At 44.3% G+C, this 25,936-nt stretch overlaps 1 protein-coding gene across 1 annotated transcript in view; it reads right to left on the minus strand.

Moving 5' to 3' along the window:
- Window positions 1–25,936, minus strand: part of pou6f2 (POU class 6 homeobox 2) — a 1,008,671-nt gene that overhangs the window by 36,676 nt on the left and 946,059 nt on the right. The window contains exon 20 of the mRNA XM_041189250.1: window positions 19,947–20,115. Coding sequence (XP_041045184.1) covers window positions 19,947–20,115 — 169 coding nt within the window. The remainder of the gene's footprint in view (window positions 1–19,946; window positions 20,116–25,936) is intronic.

Here is a 25,936-nt window from a genome sequence, read left to right on the forward strand (position 1 = left end):
CAGCTCTCTGAGGTTCCCCAAAACCTCCTGGCTGCCTTCAGGGGGCTGCCTCTGCTGTGTTTAAATGCCCCGCCAGGTCCCCACTGGACCCACCGCTCACCACGCTCTTGCCCCTGCCACCAGCACATCGCCAATGTCTGGGTGTGTTTCACGCTGGCTGGCCCTTAGTTGGACAATGAGCGTCAAATTGCGTTCGGGGTCTGATCACAACTGGAAGCAGAAATTTCCAGGCCTACCAATCAAGTGTTTCCAACAAGCGCAAAATTCAGGCCTAAGTATCTTTCAAAGACTTCATTATATAAAAGAACCACTTTCATTCATAAAAGCCCATTCAATACATTTAAATCCCCTCAAGTACATAGTTCACACACTGTGTGATAAGGTCCTCACTCCAAAATGGGGTCTGTTTGAACTCAGTAATAAGTTCAAATGACCTTCCTGAGTTCAGGCTTCCTTCATGTGTGATTCATGTCCCACCCCCATTCCCCTACTGGTGCAAATAGGATTTGTCTGAAATGGGGCAGGGCTTCCAGATCCAGATTCCCAGCAATTTTGGATAGGCCATGGAGTCTCCACGGCTCAGCAAAAATCTCGATTATCATGATTTGGAACGCTATCTTTAAATATATTTATAAATGAAAGGAGTCATTTGACCTATGCTGGACTCTGTCTAACAGTAAACCTGGGTGGTTTATTTGTTGGATCAAATGAAGAGTCGCATTATTCAATTGAAAGGGAGGTGCCAAATGTTAATGCCTGGGGACAATGACAACTGTTTCTAAGTCCACAAGAAGGAAAAACATACTTGACCTCATCCTCACCAAACTGCCTGCCGCAGATACATCTGTCCATTACAGTATCGGTAGAAGTGACCACTGCACAGTCATTGTGGGGACAAAGTCCTGTCTTCACATTGAGGACACTCTCCATTGTGTTGTATGGCACTACCACCCTGCTAAATATGATAGATTTCAAACAGATCTAGCAACTTTGACTGGGCATCCATGAGGCACAGTGGACCATCAGCAGCAGCAGAATTGTACTTGAACACAATCTGTAACCTCATGGCCTGGCATATCTCCCACTCAACTATTACCATCAAGCCAGGGGATCAACGCTGGTTCACTGAAGAGTGCAGGAGGGCATGCCAGGAGCAGCACCAGGCATACCTAAAAATGAGATGTCAACCTGGTGAAGCTATAACGCAGGGCTACTTGCATGCTAAACAGCATAAGCAGCAAGTGATAGACAGAACTAAGTGATCCCATAACCAAGGGATCAGATCTAAGCTCTGCAGTCCTGCCAAATCCAGTTGTGAATGGTGGTGGAGAATTAAATAACTCACTGGAGGAGGAGGCTCCACAAATATTCTCATTCTCAGTGATGGTGGAGTCCAGCCCATCAGTGCAAAAGATAAGGCTGAAGCATTTGCTACAATCTTCAACCAGAAGTGCCAAGTGGATGATGCAGTCTTCAGCCAATTCAATTCACTCCACATGATATCAAGAAACAGTTGAAGGCACTGGATACTGCAAAGGCTATGGGCTCTGACAATATTCTGGCAATTGTACTGAAGATTTGTGCTCCAGAACTTGCTGCGCCCTTAGCCAAGCTGTTCCAGTACTGCTACAACACTGGCATCTACCCAGCTATGTGGAAGATTGGAGACTCCATAAATATCCCCATCCTCGATGATAGAGGAGCCCAGCACATCAGTGTAAAATGTGAGGTTGAAGCATTTGCAACAATTTTCAGCCAGAAGTGCTAAGTAGATGATTCGTCTCGGTCTCCTCCGGCGGTCCCCAGCATCACAGATGCCAGTCTTCAGCCAATTCGATTCATACCATCTGATATCAAGAAGTGGCTGAAGGCAATGGATACTGCAAAGGATATAGGCCCTGACAACATTATGGCACTAGTACTGAAGACTTGTGCTCCAGAACTTGCCGCGCCCCTAGCTTAGCTGTTCCAGTACTATACTGGCATCTACCTAGCTATGTGGAAAATTGCCCAGGTATGTCCTGTACACAAAAAGCAGGAGAAATCTAACCTGGCCAATTACTGCCCCATCAGTCTACTCTCCATCATCAGTAAAGTAATGGAAGGGGTCATCAACAGTGCCTTCAATCAGCACTTGCTTAGCAATAACCCGCTCACGGACGCCCAGTTGGGTTCTGCCAGGGCCACTCAGCTCCTGACCTCATTGCAGCCTTGGTTCAAACATGGACAAAATAGCTGAACTCCTGAGGTGAGGTGAGAGTGACTGCCCTTGACATTAATGCCACATTTGACTGAGTGTGGCATCAAGGAGTCCTAGCAAAACTGGATTCAATGGGAATCAGGGGAGAAACTCTCCCCGGGTTGGAGTCACACCTGGCACAAAGGAAGATGGTTGTGGTTGTTGGAGGTTAGTCATCTCAGCTCCAGGTCATCGCTGCAGGAGCTCCTCAAGGTAGTGTTCTGGGCCCAACCATCTTTAGCTGCTTCACTAATGACCTTCCTTCCACCATAAGGTCAGAAGTGGGGATGTTTGCTGGTGATTGCACAGTGTTCAGCACCATTCACAACTCCTCAGATACTGAGGCAATCTTTGTCCAAGGGTAGCAAGACTTGAACAATATTGAGGCTTGGGCTGACAAGTGGCAAGTAACGTTCACGCCACACAAGTACTAGACAATGACTATCTCCAACAAGAAAGAATCTAACCATCGCCTCTTGACATTCAATGGCATTATCATTACTGAATCCCCCACAATCAACATCCTGGGGGTTACCATTGACCAAAAACTGAACTGGACTAGCTATATAAATACTGTGGCTACAAGAGCAGGTCGGAGGCTAGGAATCCTGCAATGAGTAGCTCCCCTCCTGACTCCCCAAAGTCTGTCCAACATCTACAAAGCATAAGTCTGAAATGTGACAGAATATTCCCTACTTGCTTGGCTGAGTGCAGCTCCCACAACACTCAAGAAGCTTGACACCAAGGCAGCCTGCTTGATTGGCACCACATTCACAAACATTCACTCCCTCCATCACCAACACACAATAGCAGCAGTGTATACCATCTACAAGACGCACTGAAGGAACTCAGCAAGGCTTCGATGACAGTACCTTCCAAACCCAAGACCACTACCATTTAGAAGGACAAGGGCAGCAGATAAATGGGAACACCACCACTTGGAAGTCTCCCTCCAAGTCACTCACCATCCTGACTTGGAAATATATTGCCATTCCTTCACTCTCGCTGGGTCAAAATCCTGGAACTCCCTTCCTAACAGCACTGTGGATGTACCTACACCACATGGACTGCAGTAGTGCAAGAGGGCAGCTCACCTTCTCAAGAGCAATTAAGGATGGGCAATAAATGCTGGCCTAGCCAGTGAAGCCCACATCCCTGAATGAACAAAAAAAAATGAGAAGATCCTAAGTCTCCTGAAACCCAGAAAGGTGTTATTGGTATCAAGTTGTGAATAGTTATGTTGGAATCTGCTGCTTTGATGTTAAGATGAAGAACAATGGTAATCAGAGATAATTGATTGCCATTTCTACTTGGATACAGGGCAAGTGTTTCCCTTTGCCATGGAGAGGATGGTAGAGGAAGCCATTTTGAGATCAGGTTACAAGCTTTCCTTTAAATCCGGAGATATCAAAGACAGAAGGGCAGTTGCAGCATAATTTTTGGTCTTGAGTGATCTGCACCCAACTGGGAGGGGAGAGCAAGAAGATAGATGTTGGTTAGACCTGCACCTTAAGCAGAGAAAATGCAGGCAGGAGATCACACGCAGTTTGAAAGCCTAGTTCGTCAGGTGGTAAAACACGGCTAGAGGGTTTGCCTGGTTGAAGCCAGAATGAAAATCTCCAGGGAAAACTCTCACAGTGAAAGGTAGTACCGGGAAAGGAAAAAGAACAGAAATAAACCATTGGGGGCTGTGAAATACCTTGGATTGGTTCCAGGTGATTGGATGTCTACTTAAGAGACCGAGTAACGTAACAAAATTGAGGTTTTCGGTTGTCATTAAAGGTAGAAAGGAACAAGTTTTGTTCAATTGTTTAAAGCATTTGTTGCTGCAGAAGAAAGTTGTTTTATTGATAGTGTTTTGTCTTTAGTGCTTGGTAGAGTTAAAGTTCTTTTGAAATCTGGAATCTTGACATGTAACCCTTTCAACTAATAACTGGAAGTTTGAATTCTCTTTAAACCATTACCAGTCTCTATGGAGATCAGATGAAATCTCATATTTTTTCCAACTCAGCCTTCATTTTTTAGGATCACGTTTCCTATCCAATCATTTTGGTCCTTGAGTCACATTCTCCAGCAGCCATATTCCAACCGAAGTCCCTGAACATGATTACCACCGACAAGGTGCATGTCTACGAACCCTCTTTCACCCAGGTCACGAGAGTCCTGATGGCACATAATCCCCACAGACTCCCTTCTCCAGACACTTTAAATGGTCTGCTGGGCTTTGCCACCACTTTAACAGCAGCAATGGGTATTGTCCAATTCACAATCCCTTGCTCTTCCTGTTTTCAGTGTTCAGTCCTGTCCAGCTGTACAACACACACAGTGACACAATCTCTGCTCTCTTCTCAGAGAGCTGCTCAGGATCTGTTCAAAGTCTGCTAAACAGAAAACTGTTCCATTCAGAGAAAGCCTAGTTTGTTGCCTCTTTGCACGAATTCTCAGACTTCTGAACTGCCAAATAGGAAAAACAGGCTGACCCCACTGCACTGCAATTAGCTTTCTATTTACCCTGTGCTTCTTAGCTGTTCATCCCCATGCTAATCCCAGGTCACCTGAGAATTTCCTGAAACCTAATGATGTCATAATCAGGAAACCAAATAACCTTCTTTCAAAATACTCCCTAGGCCACTGTGTTTTTAAAGGAATATCACACAAAAGAAAATACAGATTTTTTCCAACACATGCATCATCACAAGTGTTCTTATCCTGTCCTCTATTGCTTTGGGGAAGGAGAATTTGCAAAAGGTATAATGTACCACTACTTAATTGATTCACATGCTGTGCTGATGAATAATCCACTGTTATCTGAGATACATGCACTGTAGGTTATATTTTTATATTTTAAATCATGAAGAGTTGTAGCTTTGGTTGTGGTTATTCTGAAAATACAGTTTAAATTGGGAGTCAGACACTGACTTGGAGCAGAACAGAAGGAAACCCCCTTGAGGAGGGAATCTTGGTCTGATCATCTAGGATTTAGAATGGACCTTAATTCTGGGCTCATACTAAAAATGTTTGCTGCAGATGCCAAGTGGAAACTGTTTTGTGCCCAGTATTAAACTCGTAAAGGGTGAATTTATGAGGTTATGGTAGTGACAGAAATCCATTTCCTAGCAGCCATGCATATCAGGAAATAGTGGGCACTGCCTATGGTCTTCTGGGCACTGAAGTTGATGGATGGAAATTGTGGGCAGTGGTACATGTTCTGATACATGTAGCTGAGATTTCTTGCTGCTAGCAAAACTTAGAAAATTGGCCTTCTCGTCGGCCCTCATGCATCGAAACATTTGGGGAAATTCTTTTTGATAAATTTTGATTTCAGAATATGTGCAGAAAATAGGATAACTAGAAACACAATGGGAAGGATTTTCGGGTCGGCAAGCAGGGCCCACTCGCCAGTGCTTAAAATGATGCACGGTGACATCGGGCGTGCATCCATTGTCAGGTTCGGTGGGCGCGTCGAACCGTCAAAGGCCTATTAAGGCCATTAATTAAAGTTGTTAAGAGTGCTGCCCATCCAACCTTAAGGTTGGCGGACAGCGAAGACCCCAGGTGGCCTTCACATTTTTCATGAAACCTCATTCATGGGCGGGATGAGGTTTCATGAAGCGTTTATTAATTAAATAAAAATTTTTGAAAAAATTCATTGACATGTTCCAGCTCATCTGACACCGTCACATGAGGGGACATGTCTTAAAATAATTTCTTTTCTTTATTTAAACTTTCAAACTAATCTCCCTGAGGCACCTCTGTGCCTCAGGGAGATTGCTGCGCTCTTTCGTGTGCATGTGCGAAAGAGTGCGTGCCCTGACTCAGGGAATCCTCCCCTGCTCGCACAGGGACTGCACAGCGCTTCCAGGTGCATGTCACACTGGGCGGGCCTTAGTTGGCCCACCCACGTAAAATGCCGGCACAGACCTGATCAGGGGTGCTGATCGGGTTCGCGCACACCCCCGCCCGCCCCCGCACAACCCCCCCGATAGGGGGAAATTTCTGCCCAATAATACACACAGCATCAGTGCTGACATCTTAATCAATCAGTGCTATAACTATGCAGCCTTATCTAGACTTGATGGCTATCTTCATTTCCTGAGAGCACTGAATGGACAGAAAGACCATGGCCGGGATTTTCCGGCCCTGGCGCAGCAGGATCCATCGCGGCCGATGTGGCGGGCCATTCAAACTTTCATTCGCTTTGGCGGGACTGGAAGATCCCACTAGCAGGTGGGGCTGGAAAATCCCAGCCTACATAACATCAAGTGGATAGATACATTCCTTCAGCACCCAATGGGAAGGTAAGTCCCTTAGACACCTCACAGGCAGATAAACTGTGTCAACACTGAATAGACAGATACAGAAAAGTCAGGCTAGATCTTACCAGCCCTCTGGAGACAGGCTGGGAGGCAGAAAGCCTTGTAAAATGACAGCAGAAGGTGTCGGGAACAAAGACTGATGTCTTCCAGCTGCCATGGTTATAGCCAATAGGCAGAATGGCAGCGATGCAGTTGCCCACTAACTGGAGGCAGGCAGCCAAGTAAACCAATTATTTGGTTAATTAATGGTCACTTTCTACTCCTGCCAGCAAGGGCCTCTCTGCACGGCGAGGTCAACAGGTAAACCACAGTGCCTTCCCAGTGGGTTCCTGAGGGCGGGGATCTCCTGTAATGGTCACTCCATGGCCCATGAAGGGCCCCCTGTTAGCAATGGCTACCCCTTTGGCTCCGATGCTGCTGCTGGAGGGACCACCTCTCCGATTGCCCAGGCATGACTGCCTGGTCCTGGCACAGTCAAAAAACAACTTAATTGACCTTTGAGGGCCAAATCAGGCTTGGCATCTGCTTTCAGTTCCATCGGCGGGACAACCTGGGATTGAGGAAAATTCTGCCTATCCCTTCAGATAACATCCTTCAATAAATTTAAGTTATAATTGGCCCAACACGGTACCTGAAACTTGTTCGGGATGAACAAAGTCTCGAGCAGTAGCACAAAATAGACTCATATGAATTGGCAGTCCCTTTCATACAACGCACAATTTGCTTTTCCATTATTCATGTTACTGACAAAGGCCAATTTCACCCCTGAGATGTTCTGGTTGCTAATTACCTCCTACAAATTCCCCTCTGGATGGATGATCCAGGACTAGTCAACACCTGGTCCATCCAAGTAGAACAAACCTGGATCCCTCTGACTATCCTTAAAGAAATATGAAGCTCAGCTGGTGGAATTGAGTGACAAGCAGCACTGGGACCCCAACAGACAACACACTGATTGTGCAATAGGTGCTTTATCACTTGCCCAAAACTTCTAGTAGCCCTGCTTGGACCCTCTGTGTGAAGCTGCCCTGTTAAAACCTGCTGCCCTGGACACCCATAGGAGTAGCTTGGTGTCATTTGCCTATTATATGCACAGAACATTATTTTGTTCAATTGTGTTGTATGTCTTTGTGCTGCATACATCATGAACCTCTGGTTTCGTGTCAATAAGGTGCTGACTGCCATTTCAGTAAATTTTCCTCCAGGTATGCATCAAAGCCTTTGATGCTTCTGAAAACTTGGTGGCCATAACCTCCAACTTCTGTAGGAGTTTAGTCACCCATGGGTCCTCCCTTCTGATTTCCTTATGAATATAATAGGTACACATGAAGGTCTCAAAGTCTTTAGATAGGGTGATTACATCCTTCTGATTTCGCATAGGTTTTGGTGACATACCAAACTTTTATAATTTATGGTTTTTTCAGGAGTTGGGGGAAGGAATGGGTCTACCTCTGATTTTCCTAAGGGGATCTATCACATGGAACTCTATCCATTGTATTCAGGGTTGCATGGGGCCTCTACCTGCTCATTATCTTTAAATGTGCAGAATCTGAATCCCAAACCATATTCTTTCTTAAACACTCATCCTTGTGTTCACAGCATGCACTGAGATATCTATGGGCTGCACTATCCATTGCTTTGATCAACAGCAAGCCTGCAGAAGGCTGACAGGAAGGGCTGAGGTCGGGTGTGGGTGAAGGGGAAGGTGTAAAAATTACAATATCCACCTGAAACTCTGATCAAACTAAAGGGCAGCAGTTATCCTTTGAATCACACTGAGGCACAGTGAGGGAATGGGGACAGAGTAATTCACTTATACAGGGGCAGATTTAAACTTAGGCTGCCTGGCGTAGTTGTTGTGATGGAGGCCTTAAAAAGCAGAGATCCGGCCACTGCCATCTTCAAAGAGCCATGGAACATGGAACACAAAGACGTTTGTTAGGTAAGCATATAGGGGATATGGTGCAAAGGCGGATAAATGGGGTTGAAGCACAGCTCAACTATGATCTGACTGAATGGTGCAACAAGTTCAAAGGGTTGAATGGCCTACTTCTGTTCCAAGTTCCTACTAGCCTTCCTGTTGCTGGGTGAAAGGAGCACCCTGTTCCAGGCAATAAGTACCTTTATTATGCAAACTAGGGTCCTTGGATGTGCATTGAGCCCAAGTGTCAATTTGGGAGATAGCTGAGTGAAGCATGTGTCATACCTACTCTGCCCAATTTTACCTGGTCGTACAGCTGAAGAGGACCGAGTTTTCTAATTTTTTGGGGGTGGGCAGTCAGAAAAAGTAGGAATGCTTCACAGAAATAACCTGGGTCACCGCCCTACTGGGTCCCCCATCCACTGTCAATTGGTCATCCCCTCCCCTGGCTGGGCTGCTTTCTGAGCTACCGTTGCTGTGGTCCGGAGTGTACGGGTTGCCCTGAGGTGCCTGTTTTATGCTTGTAGCTCACCATTGTATGTCGCACCGAAGCCTGAGTCCTCAAAATGGATTGTTGGTTACTCAACAGTGAAAACCTACTCCACTATTCCCAACAGCACAGCTGCATTTAGGAGTTTATCACATGGGGGATTGTGAAAATGAGCCAATGCACTATTAGCCTCTATCGCTGCACATACATCATGTACAATACATTAATGTGTCATCTTATATCATGTCTTTCACACCATCAAAGGCTTTATTTTACGGGCCTGTTAAAAAACCTATCCTTATCTCTTCCTTGTGTGCACAACTTCAAGTTAGCTAAAGTCTTTGAAAGATGTTGGATTTACACAGTTGATTGTCTGTCAGGAGAGAAGAGCTTGTCAGCAACGTACAAATCTGTAAAGCGACACATTTAAATAGCGATCTCTTTGAAAGGATTGAATAAGTGGAGTAATTTTCTGCACTGAAATATCCAGTAAGACAAAACAGTAGGGAGGGTCAGAGCAGTCAAGAGATCCTGTGGTGCACAAGCTGGAGTTCTGTATACAGCAACAATCAATGCAATAGTATGGAGAATTATTGAGCAAAGCCATTTTAAACTGCATCTTCAATGCCCCATACTGTGATTCCTCGTAACACTGATGCTAAAATGCAGGAAAAGCACTTTCCCATTCTAAAGGGAGTAAATCAGAAATACAAAATGTCTAAAAGGACAGAGTTTTTCATGGATCATCAAGAGCAGAATCCATTAAGGTGAGTGAAGAGGTTGTTTGTCGGCTTTTTAGTGTTGCTAGAGAGATTGCTAGTCTTGGCTCTAGATAAAAATGACCAGGATCACTGGGTTGGTTGGTATCTGACTGCATTTGTTTTAAGATGCATAATGAGGAACTGCCAGGACAACCTGTGTTGAAGCTTATTATTCTTCATCATTTAGTAAACAATGATTAAGTGAACTCAGTCCAAATAAAAATAGGTCTTATAGCTGTATGCTGCAGCGTATTTAAGATCCAACTGCAGGATTAAATTTAAAATATATGAAAGGTAACCATCATCAAAAACAGATGGACTCATCATTCATCCCATCTGCTGTGTAAGTGCACCATCTTGCTTTGTACAAGTTTGGTCTGGAAAACAACAGCAACTGCCAATCAAAAGTAATTCAAGGGCTGTGAAGCATTTTGGATAGACATGATTATAAGGAAGTTGCCATGGTAATATAAGTTCTTTTTTTTCCAAATGATCAATTAGATTTTTGTATTTCTAGCCTGGGGCTAGATAAGTATAATGAACTGGTTTCAACCTTAGTGAAAGTTAGCTAAAATGTTGTATTGACTGCTGGATGTTAAATCAACCTAGATAAATACATAGGTGTTGCACATTATTTCGTTAATAATGATAAATATCTTTCTGCCTGTGGTTTCTCAAAACCTTTATGTTGTTTATTTTCTAGCTACAATTCCCACCATTTATTGCATGCAAAGGTCTATGTCAAGCAAATGGCATTAACAATTACCATAGGAATCAATTACAAAGGTATCACTTCTAATGTATTAAGTGTGGCGACTATTTTACATTGGAGATATGACCCAGAAACAGGCCATTTGGCCCAAACAGTCCATGCTGGCGTTTATGCTCCACTTGAGCCTCCTCCCATCTTTTCTCATCTAAATCTATCAGGGTAACCCTCCATGCCATTCTCTCTCATATACTTGTCCAGCTACCTGTTAAATACATCTGTATTATTCACTTCAATGGCACAGAAGGAGGCTATTTGGCCCATCATGTCAGCGCCAGCTCTCCAAATGAGCAACTCACCTAGTTCCATTCTCCTGCCATCTCCCCTTAAACATGTACGTTCTTCCTTTTCAAATAACAGTCTAATTCCCTTTCGATTGCTTCAATTGAACCTGCCTCCACCACACTCTCAGGCAGAGCATTTCAGACCCTAACCACTCGCTGCATGAAAATGTTTTGCCTCATATCACTATTGCTTTAAATTTGTGCCCTCTCATTCTCAACCCTTTCAAAAGTGTGAATAATTTCTCCCTATCTACTCGATCCAGACCCTTCATGATTTTGAATACCTCCATCAAATCTCCTCTCAGCCTTCCTGTCTCTAAGGAAAACAGTTCTAACTTCTCCAAATGATCTTCATAACTGAAGTTCCACATCCCTGGATTCTTATGAATCTTTTCTGCACCCTCTCCAATGCCTTCACAGCCTTCCTAAAGTGCAGTGCCCAGAACTGGAAGCAATATTCCAGCTGAGGCCGGAATAGTGAATTATACAAATTCAATATAGCCTCCTTGATCTAGCAATCTATGCCCCTATTATTAAAACCCAGGATATGGTATGTTTTATTAACTGTGCTCTCAACCTGTTCTTCCACCTTCAATGACTTATGCACATATACACCCAGGTCCCTCTGCTCCTGCACTCCCTTTAGAGTTGTAACTTTTATTTTATACTATCTCTCTGTGTTCTTGCTACCAAAATGAATCAATTCACATTTCTTTGCATTGAATTTCACCTGCCAGTTGTCCACCCATTGCACTGACTTGTCTCTGTCCTTTTGAAGTTCTAAACTGTCCTCCTCACAGTTCACAATGCTTCTGAGTTTCATATCATCCACAAACTTTGAAATTCTGCCCTGTACAGCAAGATCTAGGTCAGGGGTCCGCAACCTATGGCACACATGCCAAAGGTGGCACGCGAGATGGCTTTGAATGGCACTCACACTGCTAGTCCAATTAATGGCATGAAAAGTTCTAAAGAAAATAACATTTTGTCATTTACTTAGCCCGAGGAGGTATGTTACATTGATAAAGGCATGTAGAATTTAAACTTAAATGCTTGTGTTTTATTCATTACTGGGATATTTTAAAGTCCCGATTTGCTGCTTACATCAGTATCATGGAATGCAGAACAGCACATTGTGTTTGAAGTTGTGTCTATCATGATTTTTTTCACTGTAGGTTGAGTGGTACAATTGTCAAAATATCAGTTCCTCAGAAAGGAAGGAAAAGCAAAGGTAAGGATCACACTAAACTAGTAGGATCTGCATTTTAATTTAATTTTAAATGAAGCTTCTTAAACATTTTAAAACCTGATCTACTTTACATACAACAGTAGTGTAATTATATACATAGAAACCTTATAAATGATAAAATGTTTTACTGGCATGTAAAACCTTAAATTAGAGTGAATAAATGAAGGCTTAGCATGCCACTCCTGAAAGGCTGCCACTCCTGACCTAGGCCATTTATATCAGGAAAAGCAAGGGTCACAACACTGACTCCTGGGGAACTCCACTACAAACCTTCCTCCAGCCTGAAAAACATCCATTAACCACTACTCTCTGTTTCCTACCATCCAGCCAATTCCTATTGTCTCTTTTATTTTATTTATCTCTACTTGTTCACAAGTCTGTTGTGTGGCACTGTATCAAACATCTTTTGGAAGTCAATGGATACCACATCAACAGATTTGTCCTCATCAACCCTCTCTGTTACCTCTTCAAAAAACTTCAGCAAGTTAATTAAACATAATTTTCCCTGAAGACATCCATGCTGGCTTTCCTTAATTAACCTGCATTTGTCTACGTGACTATTAACTTTGTGCTGAATTATTGTTTCTAGAAGTTTCCCCACCACCGAAGTTAAACTGACTGGCCAGTAGCTGCTGGGCTTATACTTACATCCTTTTTTGAACAAGGATGCAATGTTTACGATTCTCCAGTTTTTTGGCACTACCCCTGAGTCTAAGGAAGACTGAAAAATTATGGCCAGTGCCTCTGCAATTTCCACTCTTACTTCTCGCACTATCCTTGGGTGCACTTCATCTGGCCCTGGTGCCTTATCAACTTCAAGTCACATAACCTATCCAATACCTTCCCTTTATCAATTTTAAATCCTTCTAGTGTCCGAATTACATCCTCTTTTACCATGCCATGGGTAGCATCTTCTTCCTTGGTAAAGACAGATGCAAAGTATTCATTTAATACCTTAGCTATAACCTCTTCCTCCATGTGTAAATTCCCTTTTCGGTTCCTCATCATTCCTACTCCTCCTTTTACTACCCTTTTACTATTTATATACCTATAGAAGACTTTGGGATTCCCTTTTATGTTAGTTACCAGTCTCTTTTCATACTCCCTCTTTGCTTCTCTTACTTGCTTCTTCAGAGAAGAAGCATTGATCATGCTAGAGCAATGATGGCTTCTAGTTATGCTCTTCCCTACATGTGAAAACATTCTCCACAACGACTCTATCAAAACCTTTCATAATTTTAAAGATCTCTACTAGATCACCCCTTAGTCTTCTTTTTTCAAGAGAAAATAAGCTCTGCCTGTTCATCCTTTCCTGCTATGTATACTCACACTTATCTGGCATCATCCTTGGAAATCTTCTTTGCACCCTCTCTAGTGCCTCTATAATATGGCAACCAGAACTCCACTCTTAGGGGTGGTCTATCCAAGGTTCGATGCAGGTTTAGCAGAACTTCTTGACTTTTCAATTCTATCCCTCTCGGAATAATTGCTAGTACTTGGTTTGCTTTGCCTTGCTTCCTGTGACGCAACTTTTAGTGACTGGTGTATTTGTACTCTGAAATCCCTTTGTTCCTCTACCCCATCTAGACTTGTACCTCTGAAGCAACAAGTTACCTCCCGATTCTTCCAACTACCTTGCATTTATCTGTGTTGAACTTCATTTGCCGATTATTTGCCCATTCTTCAGGTTCATTAACATACTCCTGTAATTTGTTGCAGTCCTCCTCAGTATTGACTATCTTGCCCAATTTGGTGTCAACTGCATCTGAAATTGTGTTTCTGATTTCAAAGTCCAATGTAAATTGTGAACAGCGGTGGTGCCAGCATTAATCCTTTTGGAACAGCACTTTCCGCCTTCTGCCATTGTGAATAACTGCCCTTTACTCCCACTCTCTGTTTTATGTCTTGAAGCAGTTGGCAATCCATACTGCCACTTCTCTGACTTTATTCATTAGTATGTTGTGGGGCACATTTTCAAAGGCTTTTTGAAAATCCAGATAAGTTACATCTACAGAATTACCATTGTCTACTCTCTCTCTGTTACCTTCTCAAAAAGTTCAAAAAGGTTGTTCACGATTTTTCTTACTGAAATTCATGCTGACCATTCATTATTATATTTTTCATTTCTAGATGTTCTCCTTCAGTAGAGATTTCATTATTTTTCCTACAACTGAATACTAAGCTGCCAGGACTTTAATTCCTTAGTCCCCCTTCTTAAATGTACACATTAGGTTAACTCTCCGCCAGTGCTCTGGCACATCTTTTTCGAATGAATTATCAAACATGTGTAGTAATACCTTGACTATCTCGACCCTAGATTATTTTAAAATGTATGGATGCAATCCATCCTGACCATGGGGTTTTATCCTCTTTGGGTTTAATCAGTTTATTTAATATATCACATTTTTTAATTTTAAATGCATTTATCTCATTACTCATCTGATCATCCAATGCCATGTCCATCTATTCTATTGAATACTGAAGCAATATAATTATTCAATATTTCTGCCATCTTTCTATCGTTACCTGGGCCAGCATTTTATACTCCCCCAACTGTTGGTTTTGAGGTGTGGGGGTGCGTGAAATTGAAGGGACAGGATTCCCTCCGGATTCCCATCTGCCCTGAACACACAGCGATTTTACACTGGCGTGGGCAAGGCCTCAGGCAGGAAGCTTGGCCTTGCCCAAGCTAAGGCCCTTAAGTGGCCAATTATTGCCTACTTAACAGCCGTTTCCCACCCAGCCTCAATTTATAGGCTGACGGGAGAATTGAACTTGCGTGAGGGAAGGCCAAAACTCAACAGAGTTACATCTCAGGCGGGAAGGGGGTGGGGGCTTCCCCAACAGAAGCCCCCTCCTGAAGTTGGTTCCCCCCCCCACCCCCATAAGGTCTGGTGGCCTCCAAACCTCCCTTCCCCTGGCCTCTCCCCCATGAACCTGATTGCCCCACCTTCACCGCACCACACCCCCCTCCCACCCCGCCCCCTTGGAAGGCCTTCCCTACCCTCCCCACCCTGGGACCCCTTGAACCTCCTTGGGCCTCGGATGACCAGACTTAGGACAGAATTGTCCCAGATTTGCACTGTGCGATTGCGAAGGGAAAAAGGACGTTTTACTCGCCAGCTGCAACGGCAGCTTTTTGTGCCGTATCGTCCCATTCCCGCTTCCTTAACTATGAAACCACAGCAAACATGCCATCTCCGATTTGCCCACCAGGCCATTACCTCGCCGCTTCCTCACTCAGGGTGCCATATTTAAACTGCAGCTGGGCACGCACTTCACATTGCTTGCATCCCAGGAGAGTACCAGTGAAGACACTGCCCCAAAAGCCAAGAAGAGTGCAGCCCTCCGATTCAGTGACGCATCCCTGGGATGCCTTCTGCACACCATGGAGGTCCGCCGCAATGTCCTTTACTCTTGCGCTGGCCGCAACCCATCAGTCTCACCACTCCGGCTTGGGAGGTGGTGGCAGAGGTATTCAGTGCCAATGCTGCACATAAGATGTTGGTCATCCAGTCCAGAAAATGGATGAATGATCTCATCCCTGCCGCCAGGGTAAGGTAACCATCTCATCACTCTAAACTCTCACACTCATAAGGCCATCACACATTCACTGGCATCTCACTCACTGCCAGCTCAAGGGACATCACCACTCATCTCTCACACAAACTCTCTCATCACCATCTGGCCTCATGTCCTCAGCCCTCACCATCTTAAGGCCACTTGCACAGATCAACATGTGTCCCCACACACACACTGGGATACCCCCCTTTCTCAGTACAGCCCTCACCCTGTAGCCTCTTCCCTTGCCTGAGGCCACTTCTCCTGCTTCCTCAAGCAAACCCTAGCCCTTCAGCCGTTGAAAAGCAACCCCCGCCTTATGGCTGGTTTGGTAGGTAGAGGCCTGCCTGTGAATCCCACACTAAAAGTGAGGTGGTGCTGCCTGCAAAGCCTGGTGCTAATGACCACAGGTACTGCCTGAAGAAAGGTAGGCAAACAAACCTTGAAGTCCCGAGCAAAGTGCAGCCCGCCCAGTGCAGGTCGCTTATGTTCAGTTGTGCAACATGTCAGGTTGCAATTACGCCAAAGTGCCCAGATGATCCAGCATGAGGGGATGATTCCAGCAACCAGGGCTTATAATTAGGTGCAAATATATTAGAATGACGTTCCGAACATGCGATGGCGAGAAATGAGACCCACCACTGACATGCAGAGCTGGCGATCGCAAACTGATTTCGTGGCGGCATAAACCGATTTTTGGCCTTCTTGTCATATTGTCTGCTCACGCCTGTCCTCCTGCTGTCCTCCTGCATTTCTTCTTCTGTCCACTGCAACGTTATTGCTGCAGGGCCTGTGGAGCGGCTGGCCAATCAGATTGGTTGGCAGTTCTCTAAGGCGGGACTTCTTCCTGAGTGAGGGGCGGAAGTCCCGCCTGCAGCCACCTGATGCTCATTCGAGTGTGAAATGGCTGCGGGGCACTCGGAGTCAGCACAGACTCTTCGGATGGTGGGGAGGGGAACCCCGCTGTCCAAAAAATTCAGGTCCTGAGGTATTATCCTATCTTTCCCTTAATGACCCTCTTCCCATCCCAGCACTTTTTTTTTGATGATCCTACAAAATATTATATTATTTTGTTTTATGATCCCTGATAACTTAATTTCATTGCTCTTCTTTGTCTTCTTCATTATTTTATAACTACGCTCTTAATCTCTTCATATTCTCTGTTATCATGCACTCCTCTGCTGTCAATGTACTTAATGTATGCCTCTTTCCTAACCCTCAATTGTTCCTTTATGCCTTTATTCATCCATTGAGTCTCACTAGTGCTTAGTTTGTTCTTTCCTTTCATCAGAATATATTTTTCCTGAGGCAAAATTTTATGTTAACCCGCCGGCGGGTTTGTAGGCGGGTGTTGGCTGTGAAATTCCTTGGATGGCCTTCTGACTGGTCTCTCGCTTGCCCTGACCTCTCCGCAATTTTACAGTGGGATCGGGGAGGCCTAGGCCAGCACCGTTGCCCTTGCCCTAACTGAGGCCCTTAAGTTGCCAATTAGAGACAACTTAAGGGCTATCTCCCACCCAACCTCAATTCTCAGGCTAGTGGGAGGAGTTCAGGGGTGGGGGGGAAACCCCCCACAAAATGTGACCTTGCTCAGGTCTTGGGTGGGACATGTGGGGGAGCCTCCATCAGCAGCCTCCTTTTAACATTGGGTGACCCCCTTGCAGCCGCTTCCTCTGATTCTAGCCTCTCCACCAACCCCCCTACCACCCCACACCCCCACCCCACCACTGCAACCCCCTCCAGGCCCCACCTCCCAAAACTCTAGTTTTGCCAGGACTCCTTGATGTCAAAGATAGTCGCTCTCATCTCTCACTGGAATTCAGCTCTTTTGTCCATTTTGGACAAAGGCTTTAATGAGCTTAGGAGCTGAATGGCCTTGGCAGAATCTAAAGTGCTGACTACGTGCTGTCGATGACACCTTCCATCACTCTGCTAATGCTCGAGAGTAGACAAATGGGCTGGTAATTGGCTGGGTTGGATTTGTCCTGCTTTTTGTGTACGGACATATCTGAGCAATTTTCCACATTGTAAGGTAGATTCCAGTGCTGTAGCTGTACTGGAACAGTTTAGCTCAGGGCATGGCAAGTTCTGGAGTATAAGTCTTCAGTACTATTGATGGAATGTTGTGAGGGCCCATAGCCTTTGCAGTATCCAGTGTCTTCAGCCATTTCTTGATATCACACGGAGTGAATGAGTTGGCTGAAAACTAGCATCTGTGATGCTTGGGACCTCAGGAGGAGGCTGAGATGGATCATTCACTCAGCACTTCTGGTTGAAGATGGTCGCAAATTCTTCAGCCTTCTCTTTTGCAATAATGTGCTGGGCTCCCCCATCATTAACGATGGGGATATTTATGGAGCTTCCTCTTCCAGTGGGTTGTTTAATTGTCCACCACCATCACACCAATGTGGCAGGACTGCAGACCTTTGATCTGATCTGTTGGTTGCGAGATCGCTTAGCTCTGATTATTACGTGCTGCTTGCACTATTTGGCAAGCAAGTAGACCCGCATTGTAGCTTCACCAGGTTGGCACCTCATTTTCAGGTATGCCAGGTGCTGCTTCTGCACTCTTCACTGTACCAGGGTTGATCCCCTGGCTTGATGGTACTGGTAGAGCGGGGGATATGCTGGGCCAGGAGGTTAGAATTTGTGGTTTAATACGATTCTGCTGCTGATGATTTATTGGTGTATCTGTTATTTAACTTTTTTATGTTGAGTTTTTTTTTCTGATTTTTTAATATGCTTGTTTATCTTTCCAATTCTGAACAAAGGCCAAATGTTAAACTCTCCTTTGCTTTATAAGTGTTTACTGACTGCTTATGCCTTTAATCTCGAACTTCCTCCTTGGGTGCAACTGAAAAGTTAGATCCGAAACATCCATTCCCATACCCATTCTGCCACTCTCGAGTTATAGCCGAATTCCCTGCCAGTCTAATTTAAATATGCCTGAATATAAAAATGGATATCATATGGACAATTGAAGCACAAGGAAAGCACTGAACTCAGATCATGGGTTGCTTCTTTAAGAACGTAAGTTAAATTTTAAATCCATCTAACAGCCACTCACGTACATTCGGCAGTACAATTTTGGAAAATATAATCGTAGAAGCTTTCCAATGTTTAATGCTGTTCATACTGATGTCAGAAAAAACATATTCATAGAAACAGCATTCCTTGTGAAGATATTGCTTCAAAATTCACCATAAAACAGCAGGAATATAACTTTGTATCCTGCAGCATCTAAAATTCTGGCATTACTTTGTACCTGCCCTGAACCAGCTTAATTACAAGAAATTGGCAGTATGTATCCTTAACCAGGTTGTGAGGGTCAATAGAATGGATGCAAAAAGATTGAGGAGATTTGGTCGCATTGTTGTTACACATGGAACTCACTAAAATTCCACCATCTTTTCACCCATTTAATTGAGTTGCACCATGATTACTCATCTCTCTTGGTACAAACACAGAGGAAGTTTAAGGCCTTCTTTTGTTTCCATGTCCTAATCAGCACTGGCTGTTCGACATCCTCCAGGATTTACTGTGATTTTCCTTTTCTCTAGAAAGTAGGAAACAGCAACACATTTGGGTGTCAAAGTCCTTGTTTCTCCTTGGAAACTCTGCACACTTAGGTCTGCTAGTGAGTTTCAGTCAGCTCTGTAAATTTCAGAATGATAAATTGACTGGCTGAGGATGACAATCGTGTAGTGATTATGTTACTAGGTTAGCCTCATTAACAATCCAGAGGCTTGCACTAATAATTACAAGAACATGACTTCAAATCTTTAAAGAATAAATTTACCTTAATGTGGTGCAGGAAGAGCAGAATGTTCCTCTAGGTTCTATATTCAAACTCTGGGCTGTTGTTACCACTTACTCCATCCGTTTCTGAATTTCTGCTGCCTTTTGCCCTCCACAATCCTCCCCCAACCCACCCCCACCACCCCCACAGCCCCCAAATCCCCAAAATCCCAGACTCACCTTAGGCTCTTGAGCAGCATCCCAGTCAGCCAATCTTGCACACTTCTCCACAACTGATAAGTTACCTCTGAGGCTGTGAACGGTGCCCACGTGGTACTATAATAATGAGGCTAATGGACTTATTTTACCACTTTGTGTTGTGTCTAATTTCTGGACCATTGGCTTTAATAGTTTAGGGTGGTACTTTTTGAGCCTTCAGTCATTTCAAACTGATAAAGAAAAACTCAGATTTTAAAAGGGATATTCAGAATGTACCTTTTCATTTTATATTTGTTTCACTGTGCAGAGTAGCAATGATAGAATTTGCAGTTAAACATGTTTTGACACACTCACCAAGCATACCGGTCATATTCCAAAAGTCACAAAGTTCTTAGCTACCTGCAGATTGCAGATTGGCTGTATGCTGGTCCCTCAGTGGCACTTAAGGCCTGTCCAACCTGTGTCTGTGTCAGACCAAGAGACAGGCGCCGAATTTTAAATGCTTTTGCAAACTCACGAATTTCTTCAAGGTTCACTCCGTCGACTTCACTGGCTGCTGTTTGTGGATCTGTAGTAAGCAAAGTAAACAGAGCATGTCAGTGTTTAAAGCAGGAAACACACACACAGACATACACATGCAAGCATGCAAAAACACATGCACACAGATAGATCTGACTGACATGCATACATACAGAGGGATCCAATTTAACTGCTCTCTTTGCCCATTTTACATCCGCCCAATTTCCTTTACATGGACGTCTTGGTAAGAATAATTTGAATCAATACTAGACAGACAGCACACACACGTACAGGCACAAACAGGTGTGTACACACACACACAGAGGCATGCACAAACAAACTAACAACCACACAAACTAACACGTGGGCATACGCACACACACACACACACACACCATACACACAGACACACACCTGTAAAAGAAGCCAGTGAGCCTGGGTAGATTAAGCTGCATAGAGCTCTAGGCCATACTTACTGCCCTCTGTTACTTTGATAATTAATTACAATTTAAGAGGGAGCACTGGTGAAATAAGCACTGACTAAACTATACATTCTGCAGAAAAGAACATGTGGAGATGTTGACTTATCAGGAATGAGCTATTACATCCGCAGTGATAACATTGTAATATCACCTCACTGAACACCTCAAATATTCCAAGCACTTCAGAGCAACAGTGCAATCCTTTTGTAGGAAAACTAATTCTCATATGATTGTGGGTATAGGTGTGCAAGAGATGGAAATAGGAAGCAAAATGTGACTAAATTGGCTGGAGTGGGAGGATAGGAAAAGGGACAAAAGAATCAACAAGTGTGAAGAGAGAAAGAGAATGGTGAAAACAGATTTTATGGAACAGATGGAATGCTGAGAATACAATGGAGAAAGAAGGAACAGCTGAACAAGCAGTTACAGCATCAGAAAGAAACTCAAAGCAGCTGAGCAACAATGTTTAAAGGGGAAATATAGATGTTCTGCAGATCAGGCAGCATAGTTGATAGAGAAGAGGTCAATTGGCCCTTTCCCATGTTTAATACTTGAAATGGCGACCAATTTGTGTTCTCTCTATACATGCTGCCTGACCTGCTGATCACTGCCAGCCTCTTCTCTTTTTGTTCTGCTTCAAATTTCCAGCATCTACACTATTTTGCATTTCACATATTTGATTGTGCTTTGCATTGGAGTGAAGTATCTGCACATTCACTAAAATATTAACAAAATTCACAACTTTTTCTGTCAAACGACTCATGGGGAATTCCATCCAAAATAACTGGGAAGATGTTTAGTCAGTCCATGCACCATTGAGTGAAAGACACCAAATGTGCAAGGACACAGCACTCCGAGGCACTCACAGATCAAATCATGACCAGCAGTTGGTCCTGAATTTTAATTTCTGCTGTGATGAGATCACACTATTGGCATCAGGACAATGACAACAACTGTTTGCCTTCAATGGAGTAAAATGTCCCAAGGTGCTTCACAGGAATATAATTAAAGAAAAAATGATACCCAGCCAAAGAAGACGACATTAGGAGAGGAGGCCAAACCCTTGGTCAAAGAGGAAGATTTTAAGGATGTCTTAGAGGAGGAGAACGGGATGGAAAGATGAGAATGTTTGGGGAGGAAATAGAGCTTAGGGCTTAGGTGGCTGAAAGCAAATCCACCAAGGGTAGGGCAAAGGAAGGAGGTGATTCACAAAAGGACAGAGTTGAAGGAATTGTACAGGGCTAGAAATTTGTTGCCTGGGCGCCTACCTCTGTTTCCCAGGGGTTCAATGTGTCATTGGTCACTTCCTGAGGGGTACGTGCTACATTCTGCATTGATAAGGGATCACATCGCTGCATCCCCTGTGTGCACTAGAAGACATTGATTTGGTGCTATTCTGACCTCACACAGTGCAATTGGCTGTTGTGACATCAGGATCCTAAATTTGGCCAACAAATTTGCAGGCCGTATCTGTGTTGTTTACTCAGGAAAAAAAACAAGCGTGAAGCTGCAAGATGAGCGCATCATCAGAGTTATTTAAAGGGCCACACACCCTGATTACAGGTAACATATTGTTAAAGCATTTGAAAGCAATCTGGATTATTATTGAAGGTGTTTGATGAGCTCCTACATTTGCCTGAGTGTTGTCTCTTCCTCACAGTGATGTCAGAAGTGTCGGGGGACAGCAGTGACAGTGCATCTGGATCTGCAGGACAACAGTGAGAGGGAGCAGAGGCTGCGAGTGGGCAAACTCCTCACCATGTCTTATGCCAACTTGGAGTCAGACTCCTCCAAGCCCTTTGACGGTCACAGAAAGCTGTCTGACAGGTCAGCCAATAAACCCAGCATTTTGGTGTGCATGCTAATTCAGTGTTCTCCTCTATGCCAGCCCATCGAAGTCTTCATCTGAGTCCCTTGCAGCAGGACTTGTTTGCCACCATGGCTCTGGTGAGCTGGCATACAAATCATCCTTTATCACTGTATTGTTTGTAGCCCACTCATGCCCGCATGATGCTGCATGTACTGATCCTAACTCTATACTAGCCTACAAGGTACATGCAGCACCCAGTATTTTTGAGCGAGTGGCTGCAAGGGTCAGACTGAATGACGGGACCTCTTCATTAGTACTGTATTGTTGAACTCTTGCTCCTTCTCTGAGGGCTGATGTGGCTGGATGGATAGCAATTCCTGGGTATCTGAAAGCAAGAACTCAGAAGGAAAAGGTTGGTGTGAGAGAAGAGGGGTGGGGTGGGAAGCAGGAGGTCCTTGGTCAGACCAAGGCAGCTTGCTCATCATGCCAGATAGCTGGAGGAGGGTGGGCTGGGAGTTGAGGAGGAATAAGGCAGGAACATACTGCCATCCTCAATCTTCTCAATGACATCAGATGCTAAGGGCCCCATGCAGCCAGGTCCATGATGCAGAGACTCATCTCCTCTGTGAGGATCAGGAGATGCTGGTGTCTGTCTCCCGTGCTGGTTCCACTCTGCATCCATCTATTGTGTGCCACCTTGTCCTACAAGAACAAGGGCAGACTATCAGTAATTGTGTAGCACTGTTTTTAGGGATGTGCCTGAGATAGCTGAATAGCTAGTGGGGTGTATGGAGCGAGCAAGAGATGGGTGTGAGGCTGACAGCATTGGTTGGTATGTGTGAGGTGAAGTATCTGACTGATAGAGTGAATCCTGAGTGCCAGGAAGTGGTGCTGGGTGAGTGGTGAAGCACTGAGCAGCATGAAAGACTGGTGCTCTGGTGGGTAGGAGATGTCATGTGAAGATGCATTCACTGATGTTGACCGTGCTGCTGCCAGGCTCTTGGGTCCAGATTCTGGAGTAGACCTTCCTGTCTGCCTGCTTTCACTTCCTTCCAAGAGTGGTACTTGAGGGCATCCTAGCTCTCCGTGGGACCATTGTGGCATCTCTCTTTCTGCTCACCTGCACCACAGAATCTTTACAGTGCAGGAGGAGGCCATTTGGCCCATCAACTCTGCACTGGCTCTCTGAAAGAGTATTCTACCTAGTCCCATTCTCCTGCCTTATCCCCGCAACCTTGTACATTCTTTCTTTTCAAATAGCAATCCAATTCCCTTTTGAATACCTCAATCGACCCTGCCTCCACCACCCTCTCAGGAAATTTGTTCCAAACTCCAATCACCCTTTGGGTGAAAAAATCTTTCCTCGCATCACTATTACATATTTTGCCAATTATTTTGAATCTGTGCCCTCTAGTTCTTGATGCTGTCTTGAATGGGCACAGTTTTTCATGATTTACCCTGTCCATACCCCTCAGGATCTTGAATATCTCTATCAAGTCTCCTCTCAGACTTCTTTTCTCCAAAGAAAAGTCACCACTAATACTTGCAGTGCCACATTCATCATTATGGATCCCTCTGTTTATGCTGATGTTTACTTGGCAAGAATTTAGATTGAAGCATCTTTTTCTGCAGCTTCCCTTTAAGACATAGCCTGCCTTTAAGCAGAGCAGGCTGCCTGTAACATGTGATCTGAAAACAATGCTGCTGGAGCTTCCTACTGTGCACAGGCAGCACTTAGGGGCAGACAGCAGCCCTTTGAGGCACACCAGGTAACACCACAATCATTCAGATGAGGTGGGTACATGAAGTTTGCATATTGCCCTCCTCAACCTGAATGGGTGCGGGTAGGTCTTGAATGGCAAACCCTGCACCTAAAAGATGGAGCTGTCCAAATTCTAACCAGCAGATGTATTGGAGTGTTCAATGGCTGGAGGAGATTACAGAGATAGGGATGGGGAGGGGTTTGAAAACAAGAATCAGAATTTTTAAATCAAGGCATCAATGAACCAGGAGACAATGTAGGTCAGCGAGCATAGGGGTGATCCGTGAATAGAACAAGGAGCAAGATAGAATACAGGTAATAGAATTTTGGAGGACCTTAAGTTCATGGAGGCTATAAGATTGGAGGGCTGGTCAGGAAAACATCCAAATAGTTAAGACTGGAGGTAATAAAAGCGTGCATAAGAATTACTGTAAAAGGTGGGCTGAGGCATGTGAGGAGATGGGCAGAAACCTATCCAGCATGGGCCTATTCATTACTGCATATTCACATCAATGTCTGACCTTGTGTACATGTGTACATCAATCTCTACTCTACCAAGTGTTGATTGGGTAAATAACACACCTTTGAAGTTGCATGGGCCGATAAGATGTCTTAAACTGACTCATTTAATTAAGAGAGAAAAAAATGGTTGGGCAAGTGGTTATGCTAGATAGCACTAAAGTTAAAAAGATAAAATCAGGAAGCAGAGGGCATAACAAAACAATATAAAGAGAATATAGTGTGATTAGACAGGGTAGTAAGAAGAAATTTCACAAGAATGTGCTCCAATCACAGAACCTTGCTTGATGGCACTGTGGGTCGGGCAATCAGCTACACAGGGACCGTGTGCCACATTTGCGCTATATGAATTTTCCAGCAATTCAAATTAACCAGTGGCCTCCAAAACGAATTCTCCAATCCAAGCTCCTGTTAAATAAGGCTCTGTTTCAGATCACCAAGAAATTAAGGCTCTGATGTTGATTTAAAATTTCAATCTATATTTTGAATATTTACTTCAGTTATCTGTGATTAATACAGCTGTAACAAAACTGCTCGTATTGTCCTGTGTAAGTCATTTGCTGTAATACAATGGGAGGGTGAATAATGGGCAGATGGATGATGGGCAGATGGATGACGGGCAGATGGATAATGGACAGAGGGATAGGGGCAGATGTATGACTGGCAGATGAATAATGGGCAGATGAATGATGGGCGGGTGAATGACAGGCGGATGGATGATGGGCAGTTGGATAACGGGTGGACGGATAACGGGCGGATGGATAACGGGCAGATGAATGACGGGTGGGTGAATAATAGGCGGATGGATAACGGCTGGGTGGATAATGGGTAGGGTGCATAATGGGTGTGAGGATAACAGGTGAGGTGGATAATGGGGATGGGTAACAGGCGCGTGGGTAACGGGCGGATGGGTAACGGGCAGGGTGGGTAATAGGCGGGGTGGATAACAAGTGGGTGGATAATGGGCAGGGCAGATAACGGGTGGGTGGATAACAGGCAGCTGGATAACGGGCATGGTGACAATCCATAGCTACAAGTTTTCGTCCCACCCAAACATGAAAATGACCCTCTTTATTGTCTACTTCTTCTCACTGTTTTTGCCCAGGGTGTATTTGCTAAACTTCCTTCCTTAAAATTATTTGGTTCCTGATTTAGCAGCTGAGTAGCTTAGGTGACAAAAAAAAACCCAATGGGCAGAATCATCCATGTGTTGGGAATGCTTGGTGACGTGAGTGGACAATATGTTGAGAAGGACAAAATTCGGTTTTACAACATCATGGAACCAGTTTGCGACTGT

This window comes from Carcharodon carcharias, chromosome 6, assembly GCF_017639515.1.
Source record: "Carcharodon carcharias isolate sCarCar2 chromosome 6, sCarCar2.pri, whole genome shotgun sequence".
Classification (NCBI taxonomy): Eukaryota; Metazoa; Chordata; class Chondrichthyes; order Lamniformes; family Lamnidae; genus Carcharodon; species Carcharodon carcharias.